Source organism: Moschus berezovskii, chromosome 22 (genome assembly GCF_049115385.1).
Source record: "Moschus berezovskii isolate FMDL1 chromosome 22, NW_MosBer_1.0, whole genome shotgun sequence".
NCBI lineage: Eukaryota > Metazoa > Chordata > Mammalia > Artiodactyla > Moschidae > Moschus > Moschus berezovskii.
In genome coordinates this window covers 974,202-994,135 of record NC_142481.1, presented here as the reverse complement: position 1 = coordinate 994,135, position 19,934 = coordinate 974,202, and the positions used below count along the sequence as shown (strand labels likewise).

General features: G+C 43.5%; 1 protein-coding gene and 1 pseudogene across 1 annotated transcript; both read right to left on the bottom strand.

The window, feature by feature from the left end:
* Positions 1-1,602: 1,602 nt before the first annotated feature.
* LOC129546285 (uncharacterized) lies at positions 1,603-19,924 on the bottom strand. The gene is made up of 3 exons (XM_055411154.2): positions 19,543-19,924; positions 18,348-18,474; positions 1,603-4,678 (listed from the first exon to the last, which is right to left on the bottom strand). Exons 1-3 carry the CDS (start codon positions 19,588-19,590, stop codon positions 2,931-2,933), a joined length of 1,923 nt encoding a protein of 640 aa, XP_055267129.2. The 5' UTR covers positions 19,591-19,924; the 3' UTR covers positions 1,603-2,930.
* On the bottom strand, positions 9,649-13,823 carry LOC148774243 (zinc finger protein 211-like; annotated as a pseudogene).
* Positions 19,925-19,934: the final 10 nt, after the last annotated feature.

Here is a 19,934-nt window from a genome sequence, read left to right as displayed (position 1 = left end):
GAGGGAAAAGCCCCCTGACTCGATTTTCAGTGGGTGAACATCTCTGCCCTTGATCAGAAATTCTTCTGGGAAACGAACTGCAAAAGTCTCAAGGAAGGATGCCCCACACAAGAAGCAACTGCGTAAAAGCTAAGCAGCACCCCCAGAAGCACTGGGAAACGACCGTAGTGCTGGGGAGGGGCTCCAGCCTTCTTAAGGGGGCGAGGACCCACGGGGACGAGGCGTATGAAGAGCACTTAAGAATCTAACGTTACTTATTGAGGACTTTGGACATGACCTCAGATGCCTTGAAGCCAACCTACGTGTAAATCCACTGGTGGCAGGAAACAACTAAACATTATCCCATTTCTTCTGAAATGGAGAGTTAAAGGCATTTTGGTCAGGGACCAAAATAAGAACCCTCACTGGCAGTGTGGAGAGATTTGCACAGGCCTGAAGCATTGCACAAGAGGGAAACGTTCCTCTAGAAAAGGCTCTTCCTGTGGTTACCAAACCTCTTTGCACTGCAAGAGACACAGGTTCCATCCCTGGTCTGGGACGAAACTAAGCCCTTGCACAACTACTGATCCAGCAGCGCTCTAGAGCCAGAGGGATGCAACTACTGAGCCTATTTGCAGCAACTCCTGAAGCCCACGTGCCTAGAGCCTGTGCTCCACAAGAGAAGCCTCCAAAAGGAGAAGCACAAGCACTGCAACTAGAGTCTGCTCTCTGTGCCACAACTAAAAATAGCCTTAAGCAGCAAAAAAGAGCAACTACAGCCAAAAAAAAATTTTAATGAAAAATGTATTCTAAGAAGTTATTTAATCACATATCTAGAATTATATATTACACAAAAAATTTTGTACACTTTCAGTTCAGTTCAGTTCAGTCGCTGAGTCGTGTCCGACTCTCCGCGATCCCATGAATCACAGCACGCCAGGCCTCCCTGTCCATCACCAACTCCCGGACTTCACTCAAACTCACGTCCACAGAGTCGGTGATGCCATTTATTGTAAGTCAACTCCACATCCATGACACCATTTTTAAATCAAATATACAAAACTTTTCTTTTTATAATCATTCTGCTGTGGTTTATGAACTACATTCTTAAAATTATCTGTGGCTACCACACCTGTAATGGTACATAAAGAAGACAATGGTGGGCTATTGACAATGTTTCCCAATTCCAGTGACATTATGTTGGCAACTTGACTTTGGCTATGGTGGGAATATTTACACCACAGATATTGGCAGGCACTACAAACCAGAGGCTAATCTACTATGTAACTGAAAGTCTGGACTTAAGACTGAGGTAGCATATGTTAATAATTCAGATTTATCCCAAATATGTATAACGTATATGGTCATTGCACTATGCAAAGTATAAAATTGAGAAAAAAATAGAGTATTTCAGTATTCCAGATTACAATTACACTGAGAAAAGACGTCACTGACTTTGGTCACCATTGGTGAATGGGTGAAATCTCACAGATGTGTTTGATGTTTGGCTGATCTACTTGTCAAGAAAAAAAAATACCCAAATCTAACAAAATAAAGGAAGACAAAATATACAAATAGAAATTCATCCAAACAAGATACACAAGTTAAAAAAAAAATAGACACATGAAAAAGAAACAAAACTCAAATCAAGAATCCTGAAACAAATGCAATTAAAATGGTTTCACAGTGGGTTTTACAGTCTTCATTGGAGGTGTCTGCATGCATTCAGTCGTAGTTTTTAAGCTAGGTTGCTCAAGTGTAGGTCCCAAAGAGAGGTGGGTAGGTTCTTGTTGATTAACAATCATTAGCTGGTGACTTACATTTTTCAGGAAGTGGTGGTAGAAAGCAGTGAGGCAAGGAGTAAAGGGATTATGAAGAGCCTTGTGCACCAGGCCATGTGAGGGCCACAATTAGTCTCTCAGAGTCCCTCACAATTCCCAGAACAGTGAGTGAGTCAACTGCATAACAGGGCAACACGGACACCTAATGTGAGTATATGAAAAGATGAACAGGATATCTGAAACCAATCACTGCATATGGCGGTGAAGGCAGTGCCAAGTCTGGGGTGACACCAATGACCCAGTCCAGAGTGCCTGCCTTAGTGTTGCTGTCCCAGTGAAGAACTTCCCAAACAGGAGTGTTTATAGGAAGCAAATGTGCACTGGGGGGCCTTGGTGGAAATAAAGGTGTCACGGTAGGCCCTGCTCTGCTGGACAGAAGAGACGCCAGTTCACATGTGCAGTGTAGAGGAACTGCTCTCATGAAAGGTCTGGCAGTAGTGAGCTCTTGTGGAAGTTCCTCTGCCTCTCTAAGCTGGACACCCCTTCTTTCACAAACAGCAAATAATAATAGAATCACAGCATTAGTTTTGTTGGGTAGATAAATGTCATTCACATGAAAGGCATCAATGTTGGATGCCAGAAAAAAAGATACTCCTGTCCATCAGTATGGGGCTGGGGTATGAGCAGGACTCAAGGGGCAGGATGATTAAGGAGGGAAGAAATATCAGGATAATCAAGGTGTTCTTTAGTCCCCAAACCTGAGGGTGGGGCAGGGGGTAAGGAGTGAAGTGACCAGACTCTTCAAACCCTGAACCAGGCAACCTGACACTGAATCCCAGATCCCCGTTCATTGCTGGGAGATCACAAGCAAATGATGCATACTTTCTTTGTCTCAGTTTCCACAAAAGAGAGGCTCCATTTGATGCACAGTAACTACATCAGTTTTTCCCACCGTTACCACCTCAAACTCCTCCGACATCACTGCTGTCCACATTTGCTATATTCATAAGGCCCTTTCTCCCATGTGAACTCTCTGATATTTACTCAAGTGGCACCTTTGGATAAGACTTATCACAATCCTAGCTCTCATAAAGTTTTTCTGCAATGTGAATTTTCCTATGGATATGGAGAAGCTGTATTTGAGTAAATGATTCCCCAAATTCGCTGCACTCAAAGAGGCCTTCTTTCTCCACTGTGAATTCTCTGATGGCGACGACGGCTTGACTTATCAATAAAAGATTTCCCACATTCACTGCACTCATAAGGTTTTTCTCCACTGTGAACTCTCCAATGATAAAGAAGGCTGGAAATACCAGAAAATAATTTCCCACATTGACAGCATTCATAAGGCCTTTCTCCACTGTGAACTCTCTCATGATGACGAAGGCTGGAGCTACCAGTAAAAGATTTCCCACATTCACTGCACTCATAAGGCCTTTCTCCACTGTGAACTCTCTCATGATACTGGAGCCCAGTCCTAGCAGCAAAAGATTTCCCACATTCACTGCACTTGTAAGGCCTTTCTCCAGTGTGAACTCTCCGATGATAACGAAGGCTGGAGCTACCAGTAAAAGATTTCCAACATTTATTGCATTCATAAGGTCTTTCTCCAGTGTGAACTCTCCGATGATGTCGAAGACTGGAGCTACTAATAAAAGATTTCTCACATTTATTGCACTCATAAGGCTTTTCTCCAGTGTGAACATTCTTATGGTCACTGAGTTGTTCGTTTCGACTAAAGAATTTTCCACATTCGCTGCACTCAAAAGGTCTTTCTCCACTGTGTACTCTCTGATGATTACAAAGCATAGATCTAGTAGTAAAACATTTCCCACATTCATTGCACTCATAAGGCTTTTCTCCAGTGTGAAGTCTCAGATGATAAGAGAGGGATGACCTATTAGTAAGAGATTTCCCACATTCACTGCACTCATAAGGCCTTTCTCCAGTGTGAACTCTTTGATGTGCAAGGCAACTGGATTTATGGGCAAAAAATTTTCCACATTGGCTGCATTGATAAGGTTTTTCTCCAGTGTGAACTCTCTGATGTTCAATTAAGTTGAACTTTTGGGTGAAAGATTTATTACATTGCTTGCATTCATAAGCGTTTTCGCCACTGTGAATTTTCCTATGGGCAGTCAGATTCTTCCTTCGGCTAAAGGATTTCCCACATTCACTGCAGTCATAAAGCCTTGCTACACAGTGAACTCTCTGATGGGCAAGGAAACGGAATCTGTGGCTAAAAAATTTTCCACATTGGCTACATTCATAAGGCCTTTCCTCAGTGTGAACTTTCTGGTGTTGAATAAGGTTAATTTTTTGGGTGCTGGCTTTCCTATGTTTGCTGAACTCACAAAACCCTTCACTAGTGAGGACTCCCTCATCCTCAACAAGTATGTCTATGTGGCTGGAAACTATCTTGCCTTCTTTCCAGCTCTGATGACTTTTTCCACTGTGAAAAACAGCTTCACACTCCTTACTGTTGCTTTGTTTCTCCCTGGTACTAGTGTCCTGTTGCTGAAGTTCCATGCTGGCCACAAAGTTGTTTGCTATCTCCATGTTGGGAGAGAGATTTTCTCTTGCATGCATCATGCAGCTCTTCAAAAATGTGGGGCTCCTCATACCAAATTGGAAGGATTTCTGTCCAATGTGCTGTATCTGGTGCTGTTGAATGTTTGCAGTGAAAAAGAATTGTTTCCCACATGCCCCACATGTGTATGCTTTCTGTCCACTATTATTAATATTTCTTTGCTCTTCAGTCAAATGTGAAATGTCTCTCAAAACTGGGGTACATATCTTACAGGGCTGGACACTCTCAGGAGATGAACCTGCCCTGGGAGTGCTAATCTGTGACACTCCTTCTGCAGATTCACTCTGTTCAGAAGGTGTCTCTCCATCCTGGGTTCCACACCAAAAACCTGAAAACACAGAAGTGATGGTGAAGTTCTTGTTGACTTTATTGAAGGGAATGACACACACTGTACATGATACATGAAAGAAGCAGTCCATAGAATTGTGTTCAGGATATGAAGTTGGAGTCAAACTGAGGAAGCAGCTCTTCTCACCATGTCCAGGACACAAAGACTAGATGTAACCCAAGGCGAAAGGCATGTCTACAAATCACTCCTCTGTCAATGGCTTTTACCAGGACCACATCTGCTGGTGACCTGTGACTGTTCAGAAGTATACTGTACACCCAGGCTCCAGAAAATTTGATTACAACAGGTAGCTGGTGTTTAAAAGATTGTTGCCAGGGAGCAACTAAGCCCATGCACTACAACTACCAAGCGTGAGCTCTAGAGCCTGTGAGCCCCAACTACTGAGCCCACGTGCACAGAGCCTATGCTTTGCAACAAGATAATCCATAGCAATGAAAAGCACACACACTGCAAGGAAGAGGAGCTCCCACTCACCACAACTAAAGAAACCCTATGCAAAGCAATGAAGAGCCAGTGTACCCAAGAAATAAAAAATAAAAATGAAAACAAAATTATTAAGAAAATAAGGTATTCAGGGACTTCCCTGGTGACCCACTGGCTAAGATTCTACACTCCCTACATAGTGAGCCTGGGTTCGATCCCTGCTTGGGGAACTAGATACGACATGCCGCAAACTAAAGATCCTGCAAGCTGCAATGAAGATTGAAGATTCCAGGTGCTGCAACTATGAACCAGCACAGCCAAATATGCAAACTACCCAGGAAGCCATAGTGTTATATGGAATTGGACATCCATTAATTGTAAACGCATAGTACAAACTCTATCTTCTTGCTCTAGCCCCAGTTAGTGACACTGACAGTATGTCAAAGAGGATGGGAGTGGTGTGCTCTTCTGCTGGTTTCCGTGAGAACCAATGAGTCAACCTCAGGTCAATCCCCCCTAAAGCAGGTAATCTCCCTCTCATGCCCAGTAAAAAAAAAAAAGAGAGAGAGAGACTACTGACACATCCTACCTGCTGTCTGTGGACCATGTTAGGTGTATCTCTTCAGGACCTTGCTTTGGGTAAGATCCCTGTCCATTAAACCACTGTTGTCTCTGGGCTCTTTGGTCTTGAAGCTGGGCAACTGTAAGGTTTTTCAATCTGTTTGTGGACTCAGTTGCTTCAGTCGTGTCTGACTCTTTGCAACCCTATGGATTGTAGCCCGCCAGGCTCCTCTGTCCATGGAATTTTCCAGGAAAGATTACTGGAGTGAGTTGTCACTCCCTTCTCCAGGAGATCTTCCCAACCCAGGGATCAAACCCGGGTCTCCTCCATTGGTAGGCAGATTCTTTACAGTCTGAGTCACCAGGGAAGCCCTATTCTTCAATATACACTGCAACTTCAAATGAATGAAATATGAAAATGGTGACTGTTAATAAAAGTGTACCTCAGTATATAAACTTGTGAAAAAGAAAGTGAAAAGTCTCAGGTACAAAAACAAAGTTTGGGGCATTCCTGATGGCCCAGTGGTTAAGAATCCACCTTGCAATACATGGAACACCCATTGATCCCTGATCTGAGAAGATGCTACATGCCCACACTCTACAGACTGAAGCCCTTGAGCCCTACAGCCTGTGCTTGGCAACAAGAGAGCTACCATGAGAAGCCCTCGCACTGCAATGAAGGGTGGACCCTGCTCTTCTCCTAGAGAAAGACCATGTGAACAACAATGACCAGCCAAAAAAATTAATAAATCTTAAAAAGAAAAACACAAAGCTTGCACCACGGTATATTTTTTCTTGTTTTTAAATTTTTATTGGAGTATAGTTGACTTATAAGTTATACATATATCCACTTTTTTAATATTTTCATATAGGTTATTATAGAATACTGAATAAAGTTCCCTGTGCTATACAGTGAGCTCTTACTAGCTATCTATTTTACATTTAATACTGTGTATATGTAAATCCCAATCTCCCAATTTCTCCCCTGCTTCCCATCCGGGTAACCATAAACGTGTTTTCTACATCACGACTCCATTTCTGCTTTGTAAATAAGTTCATCTGTACCAAGGCCTCACATATAATTGGTATCATATACTTGTCTTTCTCTGACCTACTTCACTCAATATGACAACGCATAATGCTGCCAATGGCATTATTTCATTATTTTTAATGGCTGAGTAATATCCCATTATATGTATACCACGTTCTTTATCCACTCTTCTGTCGATGGACATTTAGGTTGCTCCCATGTCCTGGCTATTGTAAATAGCTCTGTAATGAACAATGGGAATGGGGTGCAAGTATCTTTTCAAATTATGGTTTTCTCTGTAATATATGCTGAGGAGTGGGGTTAGTGGATCATAGGGTAGTTGTAAACACAGTTCTTTAAAGAACCCCCATGCTCTTCCTCATAATGGTTATACCAATTTTACATTCCCACCAACAGAACAGGAGGGTTCCTGCAGCATGGTATGTTTTACTTTCTGCACATGGCTGCAACCCTCAACTAGACATATATATTCAGATACAAGTTTATTTTTGTTTCATAAAAGTAAAGTCATACTTGGTATACAGATACGTGTGTGTGTGTAAGACATCTATGTACCTTCATTTATCAAGCTGCCTTCTTCCTTTAGGGCCGGCTTTATTGCCCCTTGTCTGTATGCACCACACAGTCTGGCTCTGGGCCACCACTGGCACCTCGGTCCCTGCAGGGTCCTCCAGGGCAGAGAAACTGCCTGCAGGTCCCCAGGGAACTCTCTGTGCAAGTCAGGCCCCTTTCTGTCCTCCTCCAAGCTGTCTCTGCCTCAGGACAGAGATCAAGCGCCTAAAGGTGAGGAGAGGTGGGAGAGGGGCATGGTTCAAGGCCATGGTGTCCCCAGGAATCCAGGAAGATTAGATCAGGGCCACCTGATTGGGTGGCTTCCTGTCTTGGGGGACCTTCCAGAGGATGTGCTGGCTACAGTGCAGAGGGCACAGCCCTGAGGCTGGCTCCCCACACTGGGACTCTGGAGGTGGGGGAGTCCCAGAGAGAACTGAGTTCCTCGAAAGTGGGCAAAGCTCCTTTTCTTTCTTGCTCTTCTTGGTGCAGCCTCTGGACCCAATTGGAGCGGGTTACTCAAGGTTGTGACCTGGGGGTGCACACCTGGGCAGGAGCCAGGGCCACAGTGGTGAAAAGGCAGGGCTCAGCTTAGGGCAAACACTCTGAATTTTGTGTCTAGGATCCAGTCACTACTCCACAGCCTGAGTGAGGGTGGGGGATACCGCCTATGGGATGGGAGAGGGTTCTCAGTCTAGGGGTCCTTCCTAAATAACCCTCCTGGGGCACCACCAACTCCAGATGTCTCTGGGAGTCTGCGGCGGCCCCATTCCCCACTCTGTACCCCACCTGGCTTACCTCCTTTCTCATCGTCCCCTCTGAGAGGGGAGGGGGGGCAGGGAGGAAAAGTCCTCATCAAGCTCCATGTGGAAGAGGGGAGCAGGAAGAGTTTCAGTGGACTAACCCTTGTGGGGTTCCCCCTACATCCCTGGGCTCTGGTCTACCTGAAAAGCCCAGACAGGAACCAAGAGGCCCACAATGACCCCCAACCCCCTGCCCAGGTCTTCTCCAATTCAGGGGTGTCTGGAAAAGCAACCCTAAGAAGTGGGGAAACCCAAGGAGGTAAAGAGCTGTTGGAGACCAACAGTCAACAGTTACATAAAGGAACAGATGAAAATCACCTGGGGGACTTCCCTGGCTGTCCAGTGGTTAAGACTCCACATTTCCACTGCAGAGGGCATAGGTTCAATCCCTGGTGAGGGGATTAAGATCCCACATCAGGGCCAAAATATAGAGGGGAAAGAAAGAAAATCACTTGTAAGAGAGTAGAGGGCGTCACAACCTCTTATAATGTAACTGGTGGGATCGCTGCACTTCCCTGGAAGTATCAACTCACAGGGGGACAGGCTGGGTACTGCCTGGGTAGGTGTGTGTATTGTGGGCGTGTGTGTATTCCTAACGCTTTTTCTTGTTGACCTTGTTGAATTCAGGACACAGTACCTCAAAAATTGGCCCCTTGGCATACTGGATAACTCAAACTCAAAGAGGTGAAAAACCCATTGAATTAGGGAAGCTCACTCTGACTTCCCCCCATTCCTACCTCCCATCACCCCCACATCTTGCTTCCCTGAAAGTAGATAAATCTCCCAGGTGAAAGGTCCTTTTCTGTACCAGTGGGTACATTCTAATCACTAGAGACAGAGAATTCACAGCGGAGAAAACTGTATTAACATACCTTGTTACTTTTTAACCAATTTACTACCTATAGGAGAAGGCAATGGCAACCCACTCCGGTACTCTTGCCTGGAAAATCCCATGGATGGAAGAGCCTGGTAGGCTGCAGTTCATGGGGTCGTTAAGTCGGGCACGACTGAACGACTTCACTTTCACTTTTCACTTTCATGCATTGGAGAAGGAAATGTCAACCCATTTTAGTATTCTTGCCTGGAGAATCCCAGGGACCAGGAGCCTAGTGGGCTGCCATCTATGGGGTCGCACAGAGTTGGACACGACTGAAGCGACTTAGCAGCAGAAGCAGCCAAAACCCCTAGTTTTTTTCATTTTTAAAACAGTTAATTTTTTTTGGTCTAAATGTATAAAACAAACCTTGCCACTCTTTTCAGTTCTTCAGGTTTTCATTCTCATGTGAAGGCGCTGATGTATGTGGAAAAATTCAGTAACATTTATACGCTTTTCTCCTGTTTTAGTTTTAATTTTCAGACCTAACCATGTTCCGACGCAACTTCACAGTCATTTCTGCCCATTTTCTTTTGTGTAAAACACATTTATACCATTCAACTCAAGCAGAAGGGAAGCTGGGTATTCAGAAAGAGAAAACTGCATTGGAGAGAACTTACCCAGTTTCTACTATAATCCCTCAGTTTGAGAGATTTTACAGATCCCATGGACAGATTCATATAGGCATTCATATGGGCACTGAGTTGTTCCCATATTCACTGCACTCAAAAGGTCTTTCTCCAGTGTGAACTTTCAGATGAGAATAGAGGGCAGACCTAGTAATAAAAGATTTCCCACATTCACTGCATTTATAAGGCCTTTCCCCACTATGAACTCTCTGATGCACAGACAAACTAGATCTGCTGACAAGAAACTTTCCACATTGGTTGCACTGATAAGGCTTTTCTCCAGTGTGAACTCTCTGATGTTCAATTAAGTTGCCCTTTTGGGTAAAAGATTTATCACATTCCTTGCACTCAAAAGGCTTTTCTCCAGTGTGGAGTTTTCTATGGCAATGAGGTATTTCCTTTGGCTAAAGGATTTCTCACATTCAGTACAATCATAAAACATTCCTCCACAGTTATATCTCTGCTGTGCAAGAAAACCGGACTTGTGGGTAAAACATTTTCCACAATGGCTGCATTAAAAAGACCTTTCTCCAGTGTGAACCTTCTGGTGCTGAGTAACACTATTTCTTTGGGTGCCGGCATTCCTAACTTTGCTGGACTCACAAGACCCTTCAGTAGTGAGAATTCTCTCATCCTGAACAACTATGTCTGTGTGGCTGGAGGCCATCATGCCCTCTCCCCAGTTCTGATAGCTTCTGTCACTGTGAAAAATAGCTTCACACTCCTTACTGTTGTTCAGTTTCTTCCTGGTATTAGTGGCCTGTGGCTGAACTACCATGTTGGCCTTGAAGTCATTCCCAATCTCCATGTTGGTAGAGAGATTCCCTGTTGCATGGATTGTGCAGCTTTTAAAAAATGAGGATCTCACCATATCATACTGAAAGGGTTTCTTTCTAATGTATTGCTTCTGGTGCTGTTGAATGTTTACAGGAAAACAAAATTCTTTCCCACATGCCCTACATGAGTAGGCTTTCTGTGTCCTATCTGTTCCTTCCTCTTCAGCCAAATGCAAACTGTCTCTCAAGACTGGGACACATATCTTACAGGGCTGGGCCTTTTCAGGGGACAAAATGGTCCTTGGGGTCCTAATTTGTGACACTCCTTCTGCACATTCACTCTGTTCAGAAGGTATCTCTTCATCCTGGACTCCATGATAAGAACCTGAAAACAAACAAGTGATGGTGAAGTTCTGGTTAACTTTCTTGAAGGGAATGACACCATCACAATTGTACCTCTGCCACATGAAAGAAACAGTCCATACAATCATGTTCAGGACATGAAGTTGGAGTCAAATTGAGAAAGCAGCTGTTCTCATCAGGCACAGGACATAAGGACTGGATGGGACCCAAGGTGAAAGGCGTGCTCTACAATTCACTCCTCTGTTAATGGCTTTTACCAAAACCTATCTGCCAGTGGCTGGGGACACTGTGCAAAAGTATACTGAACACGAGTGCCCCAGAAAATCTGGCTGCAACAAGTGGCTAGTGTTCAAGAAACAGTAAAGCATACATGCATGTTTAAGGACATAAAAATTTTTGTCAATAAGTACCACAAGGAAAACAAGTGTGAACCCCACATGAGATAAGTGGTTTATAGAGGAGAGAAGCAATGAAACCCAGGCTAGAGTCAGACTAAAAATGGGAAGTAGCAGAAACTACAAGTTGGCAGAATGTCAGGAATAGAGAAAGACGAGAGAAGTCATTTGTAGGCACTGGCTATGGCACTACAACAGTAGTCAAAGGATGGAAGTCATATCTTCCTGGTATGACTTGAACACAGACCTGGTATCAAGCCCTTCCCCACTTGCCATTCATCTTGGTCAGAGAATCTTCAAGCTGTTTTGCTGAGACCAGAGTCATGTCCATCCTGTGAAGCTCAAAGGACTCCCATTCCCAGTTGAATAACAACATGGGTTACAAATGATACAAGTCCTATCTGATACAAGTCCTAACTGCAATCTAGTTAACTACAACCACTATGCTGTATATTACATCCTCAGGATTTATTCACCTTAAAACTATAAGTCTATAACTTCCAACACCCTTCAGACATTTCACCTGCCCTACTTCCCTCACTCTGGCAATCACTAATCCTTTGTCTATATCAGAGTTTGGTGTTATTGTTGTTTTAAAGATTTATTGTATATGTATAATCACATACTACAGATAAACACAGAACAACATGGATTATGAAAGATTGGGTCCTCTCGCACATGGCTGTTTTTCAGTAAATTTACATGGCATTACATGATCTGTAGTTAGATGAATCTACAAGTGTGAAAATTTCAGAATCAGTGGTGTGACTACAGAATTTGCGCATCCGCAGATATCAGTATAAGCACTTATGCTGGGACCAAAGCTCTGAGGAAACAGGAAGAACTGTATTTGTCTTTCTCTGACCTATTTCACTCAGCATAATGCCCTCAAGGTCTTTCTATGTGGTTGCAAACTGTCTTCATTTCCATCTCTTGGATAGGGTAAAATAATGCCACAATAAACATGGGGTACAGGTATCTTTTTGATAGGATGATTTCACTTCCTCTGGATAAATACACAGAGCTGGAATTGCTGGATCATACTGTAGTTCCTTATTTAATATTGCAGGGATTCTCCATGCTCTATTCTACAGTGTCTGCAACAATGTACACTCACCCCAAGTGTGCACAAGATGTCCCCTTACTTCACATCTTCCTCAGCATTATTTCTTGTCTTTTCCTAACAGACATTATAACAGGTGTGAGGTGGTATCTCAATGCTATTTTAATATTGCATTTTCCCAGCCATTAATGGCATTGAGCTTTTTTTATGTACAAGGTTATCATCTGCATGTCTTATTTGGAGAAATGTCTTCTCAGCTCTAACAGATACTAGCTTGTTTGAACTGGTCCACAGCAGTGAAAAGTCCAGAGTCCTATCCACTAGGTAACCACAGAACTTCAGTAAGGATATTTTAAAATTATGAGGTAGGAATTCCGGCGTTTCAGGGCTTTCACTGCCAGGGACCCAGGTTCAATGCCTGGTCAGGGAACTAAGATCCCGCAAGACTGACAGAGCGGGGGGATAATATACATGTGTGTGTATATATATAAACTACCCATGAAGCCATATAGCATTATATGGGAGGAATCTTAAATCATTTCTAAACACATAATACAAATTTTAGCATAACTAAATTAAAAAAAAAGAAGCAAATAGGGCTGATAAGCTAATAAAGGTGAGAAAATAAAATCATACAAAATGCTCAATTAACACCACAGAAAGAGTGATAGACTAACAAATGAACAAAGAACAAGGGCAGGGCTTCCCTGGTGGCTCAGGGGTAAAGATTCCGCCTGCCAATGCAGAAGACTTGGGTTCAATCCTTGGTCTGGGAAGCTGCCACTTGGGGTGAAGCAACTAAGCCTGTGAGTCACAACTAGTGAGCCTGTGCTCTAGATCCCAGGAGCTGCAACTACTGAAGCCCAAATGTTCTAAAGCCTGTGCTCCTCAACAAGAAATGCCACCAGAGTGAGAAGCCCAAGCACCTCAACTAGAGAGTAACTCCACTTTCCACAACTAGAGAGAAGTATGCACATCAATAAAGACCCAGCAAAATAAACAAATAGCCAACCAAATTTCACCTAAGCAAGGCTATCATGAATAAAGAAAATGACACAGTGACAAAGGAGTCAACCTCCCCAAATCATCAATTGACAGGATATATGAACTTCTATGGGCTTACCCTGTGGCTCAGTTGGTAAAGAATCTGCCTGCAATGCGGGAGACCTGAGTTCGATCCCTGGGTTGGGAAGATCCCCTGGAGAAGGGAAAGGCTACCCACTCCAATGTTCTGGCCTGGAAAATCCCATGGACAGAGAAGTCTGGTAGGCTACGGTCCATGGGGTCGCAAAGAATCGGACACGACTGAGCGACTTCACTTTTACTTTCTTTCCAACAAATAGAGTTGTTAAAACTGGATACCCACATGTACAAGAATGAAATTAGTGTCTTACTTAATACCATATGGGCTTCCCTGGTAGCTCAGTTGGTAAAGAATCTGCCCCATGGACAAAGGAGCCTGGGATCACAAAGAGTCAGACATGACTGAGCGACTTGCACTTCACTTCACTATGGACTTTTATAGACTACTAGTCTACTCCATCTAACAGCTGCTGCTGCTGCTGCTGCTGCTAAGTCACTTCAGTCGTGTCCGACTCTGTGTGACCCCATAGATGCAAGCCCACCAGGCTCCCCTGTCCCTGGGATTCTCCAAGCAAGAACACTGGAGTGGGTTGCCATTTCCTTCTCCAATGTGTGAAAGTGAAAAGTGAAAGTGAAGTCACTCAGTCGTGTCCGACCCTTAGTGACCCCCACGGACCGCAGCCTACCAGGCTGCTCCATCCATGGGATTTTCTAGGCAAGAGTACTGGAGTGGCTTGCCATTCATTGCCTTCTCCCCATCTAACAGCAGAATAGTCTTAATCTGACATGAAACATTCACAAGACAGAGCATATCACGAGCCAGAAAACACACCCCAGCAAATTTCAAACAACAGAAATCATACAATGTCTGTTCTCAGAGCATGGTGAAATTATACTAGAACCAATAACAAAAAGATAGCTGGAAAATCACACAATACTGAGAAAATAATCCAAATAAAACATGGGTCAAAGAAGAAATATCAAGATTAATTTTTAAGTATTTCGAAATAAACACAATACTTCTTGAAATATGTGTATGTAGTGAAGGCAGTGTTTTAGGGCAATATATAGCACTGAATGCACTGTATTAGAAAAGAAGAAAGATCTAATAGCAATCATCTTAGGAAACTAGAAAAGGAGAAAATTAAATCCAAAGGAAGAAGAAAAGAAATAACTTAAAAAATCGACAAAGAAAAACCAACAAAGTCAAGGCTGGTTCCTTAAAATGGACATTAAAGGATAATAATGAAATAAATGGGAATCTCCAAGATCATAAATGTGATAACCTAAATGAAATGGACAGTTTCTTGAAAAATACAGTCTACCAAAACCCACAAAAGTATCTATATTCTAAATAGGTGTACATCTGTTAAAGTAGCTGACTCAATAAGGAATAACCTTCCAAAACAGAATGCAATTGGCCCAGATTGGTTAACTGGTGAAATATGACAAACACTTCAGGAAGATACACAATTCTCTACAACGGCTTTCAGAAGACAGAAATAAAAGGACTGCTCCTAACTAATTCTGTGAGGCCAACATTAACACCAAACCAAAGACACGAAGAATAAAGTATACACCAATATCTCTCACGAACACAGATGCAAAAATACAAAGTATCACTGAATTGACTCAAAAACTACATAAAAAGAATTATACATCATGACCAAGTGGGATTAAGGAATGGTATGTAAGATGTATATTATTACAATAACTACAGCATGCTAATAACATAAAGACAGATATACACTCCAGCGAAACAGAACAGAGACTTCATAACGTGTGCTCCAATAATTACTGACAAGACCAATACCATTCAATGAGGAGAGTCTTTTCAACAAATAGGTTGTTAGGTACTTCCCTGGTGGCTCAGACAGTAAAGTCTCTGCCTACAATGAGGGAGACCCGGGTTCATTCCCTGGGTTGGGAAGATCTCCTGGAGAAGGAAATGGAAACCCACTCCAGTATTCTTGTCTGGAAAATCCCATGGACAGAGAAGCCTGGTAGGCTACAGTCCATGGGGTCGCAAAGAGTTGGACACGACTAAGCGACTTCACTTTCACTTTCTTTTCAACAAACAGAGTTGTTAAAACTGGATACCCACATGTAAAAGAATGAAATTAGTGTCTTACTTAATACCATATGGGGTTTCCTGGTAGCTCAGTTGGTAAAGAATCTGCCCGTAATGTAGGAGACCCCAGTTTGACTCCTGGGTCGGGAGGATCCCCTGGAGAAGGGATAGACTACCCTTTCCAGTATTCTTGGGCTTCCCTGGTGGCTCAGTCGGTAAGACCTGGGTTCGATTCCTGGGTTGGGAAGGTCCCCTAGAGAAGGGAACAGCTGGCTACCCTCTCCAGTCTGTTCTGGAGAATTCCATGGACAGAGGAGCCTGGCAGGTGACAGTTCATGAGGTCGCTAAAATTACAAAATTCTGAGGTGGGGGAAAAAAAGGGAAAACTTTCAAAATGTTAGATTCAGCCATGATTCCTTGCCTATGACAATAAAGGCAAAATCAACAAAAGAAAAAATAGTCAAAATGGGCTTCAAAGCAATGAACAATTTCCATTTTATATGTTAACTTGTATCATGTGCCTGTGTGCCAAGTTGCTTCAGTAATGTCTGACTCCGTGTTACCCTATGGACTGTAGCCCGCCAGGCTCCTCTGTCCATGAAATTCTCCAGGAAAGAATACTAGATTGGGTTGCGATGCCCTCCTCCAGGGGTTCCTTCTGACTCAGGTGTATGTCTCCTGTGGCTCCTGCATTGCAGGTGGATTCTTTACCATTGTGTGTGTGTTGGTGTGTTTTAGTCGCTCAGTCGTGTGACTCTTTGCGACCCCATGGACTGTAGCCCACCAGGTTCCTTTGTCCGTGGGATTCTCCAGGCAAGAATACTGGAGTGGGTTGCCATTTCCTTCTCCACTTTACCACTGAGCCACCAGGAAAGCCCAACTTATATTACATAATGTGTCAACTGTACCTCAAGAAAGCTGGAGCAAAAACAAAAACACTGAAAAACTTGTACATTAACAGACACTATAAACATCACAGAAGAAATCAGGAGAAAACATTTCAAAAACATGTATACCAGAAAGAATATATGTTGTAGAATAGTAGTCTACAACAACCAAAAAAAAAAACCTGATTAAGAAATGGAAAAAGGAGTTGAAAAAAAATTGAAAAGTTACACAAAATAGCAAATGCCAGTGCAGATATAGAGAAATCAGAACCTTGAAAAAGTTTTGCATAAATGTCTCAAGGTCTGTTTCAGTACTGACCACGTCAGTGACAACAGTCTGTTGTACAGTCAGCAACAAAAACATGTCAGGTACAGGAATGGAGAAAAACATACACACCATGCATTTAAACAGATACCCAGACAAAGAGAGGGCAAGCAAGGAGGGATCTATCAGTTGGACAGCAAAACTACTAACCCTGAAAGTCTCCCAAGGAAACAGAAATAAAGGCAAAAATAAACAAATGGGACCGAATCAAACTTACAAGCATTTATTTGCACAACAAAGGAGACCAAAAACAAAATGAAGAGAACATACTAACTGGAAGAAAATATCTGGAAATGACACAATTGACAGGGCTTAATTTCCAAAATATATAAACAGCAATACAACTCAATAACAAAAAAAAAAACAACCAATGCACTGGGAAAAAGAGCAGAAGACCTAAACAGACTTTTGTCCAAAGAATACACACAGATGGCCAATACACACATGAAATGACGCTGGATCATTGCTAATTATCAGTGAAATGCAAATCAAAACTACAATTAGGTACCACCGAAAAACTGTCAGAATGGCCAAAATTAAAAAGTTTACAATTAACAAGTGTTGATGATGGTGTGGAGAAAAGGGAAGTCTCTTACACTGTTTGTAGGAATGTAAATTAACACAGCCATTATGGAAAAATGTATGGAGGTTCCTCAAAAAACAAACTAGTTGTCATATGATCCAGCAATTCCACTTCTGGTACAATATACCCAGTACAAACTATAATTTGAAAAGATACATTCACCCAAATGTTCATAGCAGCCCTATTCGCATTAGCCAAGACATGGAAATAACCTAAGGTAAGACATGGAAATAACCTAAGATAAATGGATTAAAATGTGGTACATATACATAATGGAATATTACTGAGCCATAAAAAATTAAATAATGCCATTTGCAGCATCATGCATGGACCTAGACATTATCATTCTAAAAGTGAAATGAGTAAGAAGTAAAAACAAAAATCCCGTATGATATCATTTATATGTGGAATCTAAAATACTACATAAATGAACACATCTAGGAAACAGACTTACAGACATAGAGAACAGACTTGTGATTGCCAAGTGAGAGGTAGGTAGGTGAGGGAAGTATTGGGAGTTTGAGATTAACAAATGCAAACTAGTACATACAGGATGGATAAAGCACAAGGTCCTACTCTATAGCACAGGGAACTGTAGTCAATATCTTGTGATATACCATAAGGGAAAAGAAAAAGAATATATATATATATATGTATAACTGAGTCACTTCCCTGTACAGGAGAAATTAACACAAAATTAAATATTGTATTGAACACAATATGGCAATAAACTTAAAAACAACAAAAGACTACTGACCTTGAATCCTTAGCAGCAACTTTGGAGTTACCAGTGTTGGGATGTACTCTGGCCTTGCCATAATAATCTCAACACATAACCAAACAATTTAGCAAGAAAGTAGTGGGGACTCCCCTGGTGGTCCAGTGGTTCAGAATCCGTCTTGCAATGCAGGGGACATGGGTTGAATTCCTGGTCTGGGAACTAGCTCCCACAGTGAAGGGCAAGTAAGCCCGAGAGCTCTGGAGTCTGTACATGCCACAGTTAGAGAGAAGACTGCACGCCTCAAGGAAAGAACCCCCTTGCAACAACAAAGATACCTCCTGCCGCAACTAATACCCAAGGAAGAAGAAGACAAAGAAATAAATTGAAAACAGAGTCCACTGTCCAGTTGTCACAAGGACAGAGCTGTCCCTGGGAAAAAGGAGAAAGGCAGACCCCAGCTCAGAGGAGGAAGGTGAGTGTGCAGGCCTTACCCAGCATGCATACAAGTGCAAAGTTCTCCAGCATGACATCAAGGTACAGGTGTATCTGAACCTCATCAAGAAGACACCATTCCTCCCAGGAGAAGTACACGGCCACATCCTCAAAGGTCACACTACCCTGGTATAACAGGGACAAATAAAACCATCAACAGTCTCATTCTTGAAAACCCACCATCCATCTTCCCACACATCCCCCCCACCCCCCGGCCCAGTCAGATCGAGCCTCCGAAGACCTGGGTGCAAGAACCTTCCTCCTTTGACCTGAACCTTCAGAAAACACAGGCAATCATTTGAAGCTGACATCCTGCTCTTTCCTGTTGTTCACCCACACCAGAAAACAATGAGACCTTCATTGACCTAAACCAGCTCAGACGCACCTAAAAGCCCTTCCATGTACTGGTACCAATTCAAGAAGAAACTTCCACACCGTCTCCAGAGAACCCAGTCTGATCTCATGACCCAGAGAATATGGTTCCCCAAAGTCCCCAAACAAGAGTGGCAGAATAGCAGATGAAAAGCCCCTTAAATGCACCTCAAATGCAGAGAATGTGGGGGTGGGGGGTGTTTAGAAAAAGTGAGGGGCTGGGAAGCATTTACCAAAATTGCTTCTGCAGCCCTAGCAATCTGTGAAACTGGCCCAAGGAGGAAAGTGACCCTGGAGGTGATCAACGGCTCAGGCGTTCCCTGGCCCTCTGGCCGTACCACAGCCAGGTGACTGGCTAACGTCTCACTGTGACACTGTCCCCATCGATACCCCTTTTCACAGCTGTGCCCAAGGAAAACCCACGACTTCGCTCCGCCTCAAAGTCCTTATCTCCCCCTACACTCTGTTCTTCCAGTCAACGGGTTTCAGAGAATGTTTAAAAGCCTGATCCAGACCCTGTCCTTCCGGTGCTCAAAACTCTCCACCACGGCCAAGGCCCTAAGAAAAAAGTACCAACTCTCATCTGCCACTCCAGGTGCAGCATGGCCTCAAACCTTGTCACCCACAGAAACAGGACGGGCTCCAGGTTCCCCGCTTCAGTTGTATCTCCAAGTCTCACTCACACCTCACAACACTGGTCATCAGAAATAGGGACACCACTCCTGAAGGCCTCACTGCCCTGGACCAGCAGCCTCTCACTCGGGGAGTTCATATTCGGGTCGGGAATCGGCCAGGGAAGAAGCCGGAGCACGCGGCCTTTACCTCAGCTGGTTCCCTCAGCGCAGCAGAAGAGACACTCCAAGGACTCATTTGGATTCCGCCGGGTTATTCCCCGAAGCCGGCGATGTGCCAGACCCTAAGACCCGCTACTGTTCGAACACAGAGCCTTCTCTTCCTTCTTGGCCCTTTACTTCGCTCCCAACACCAGACACCGGGACTTCTGACCGGCCACAGACTCTACAGCAATCAAAATGTCCGCGGGGAATACACCAGAAGTCCCACTAGCGGATGTCGGTCTCCAGGGAACGCCCCGCTTCTGCACGTTCATTGGATGACCGTAGCCTTAGCGCAAGGTTTCCTGGGTAATGTATGCCAAGGCCTCAAGCAAGGGAACCCCCACCCCTAGCCCCAAAAGCGAAACCGCTGGGGGAGGC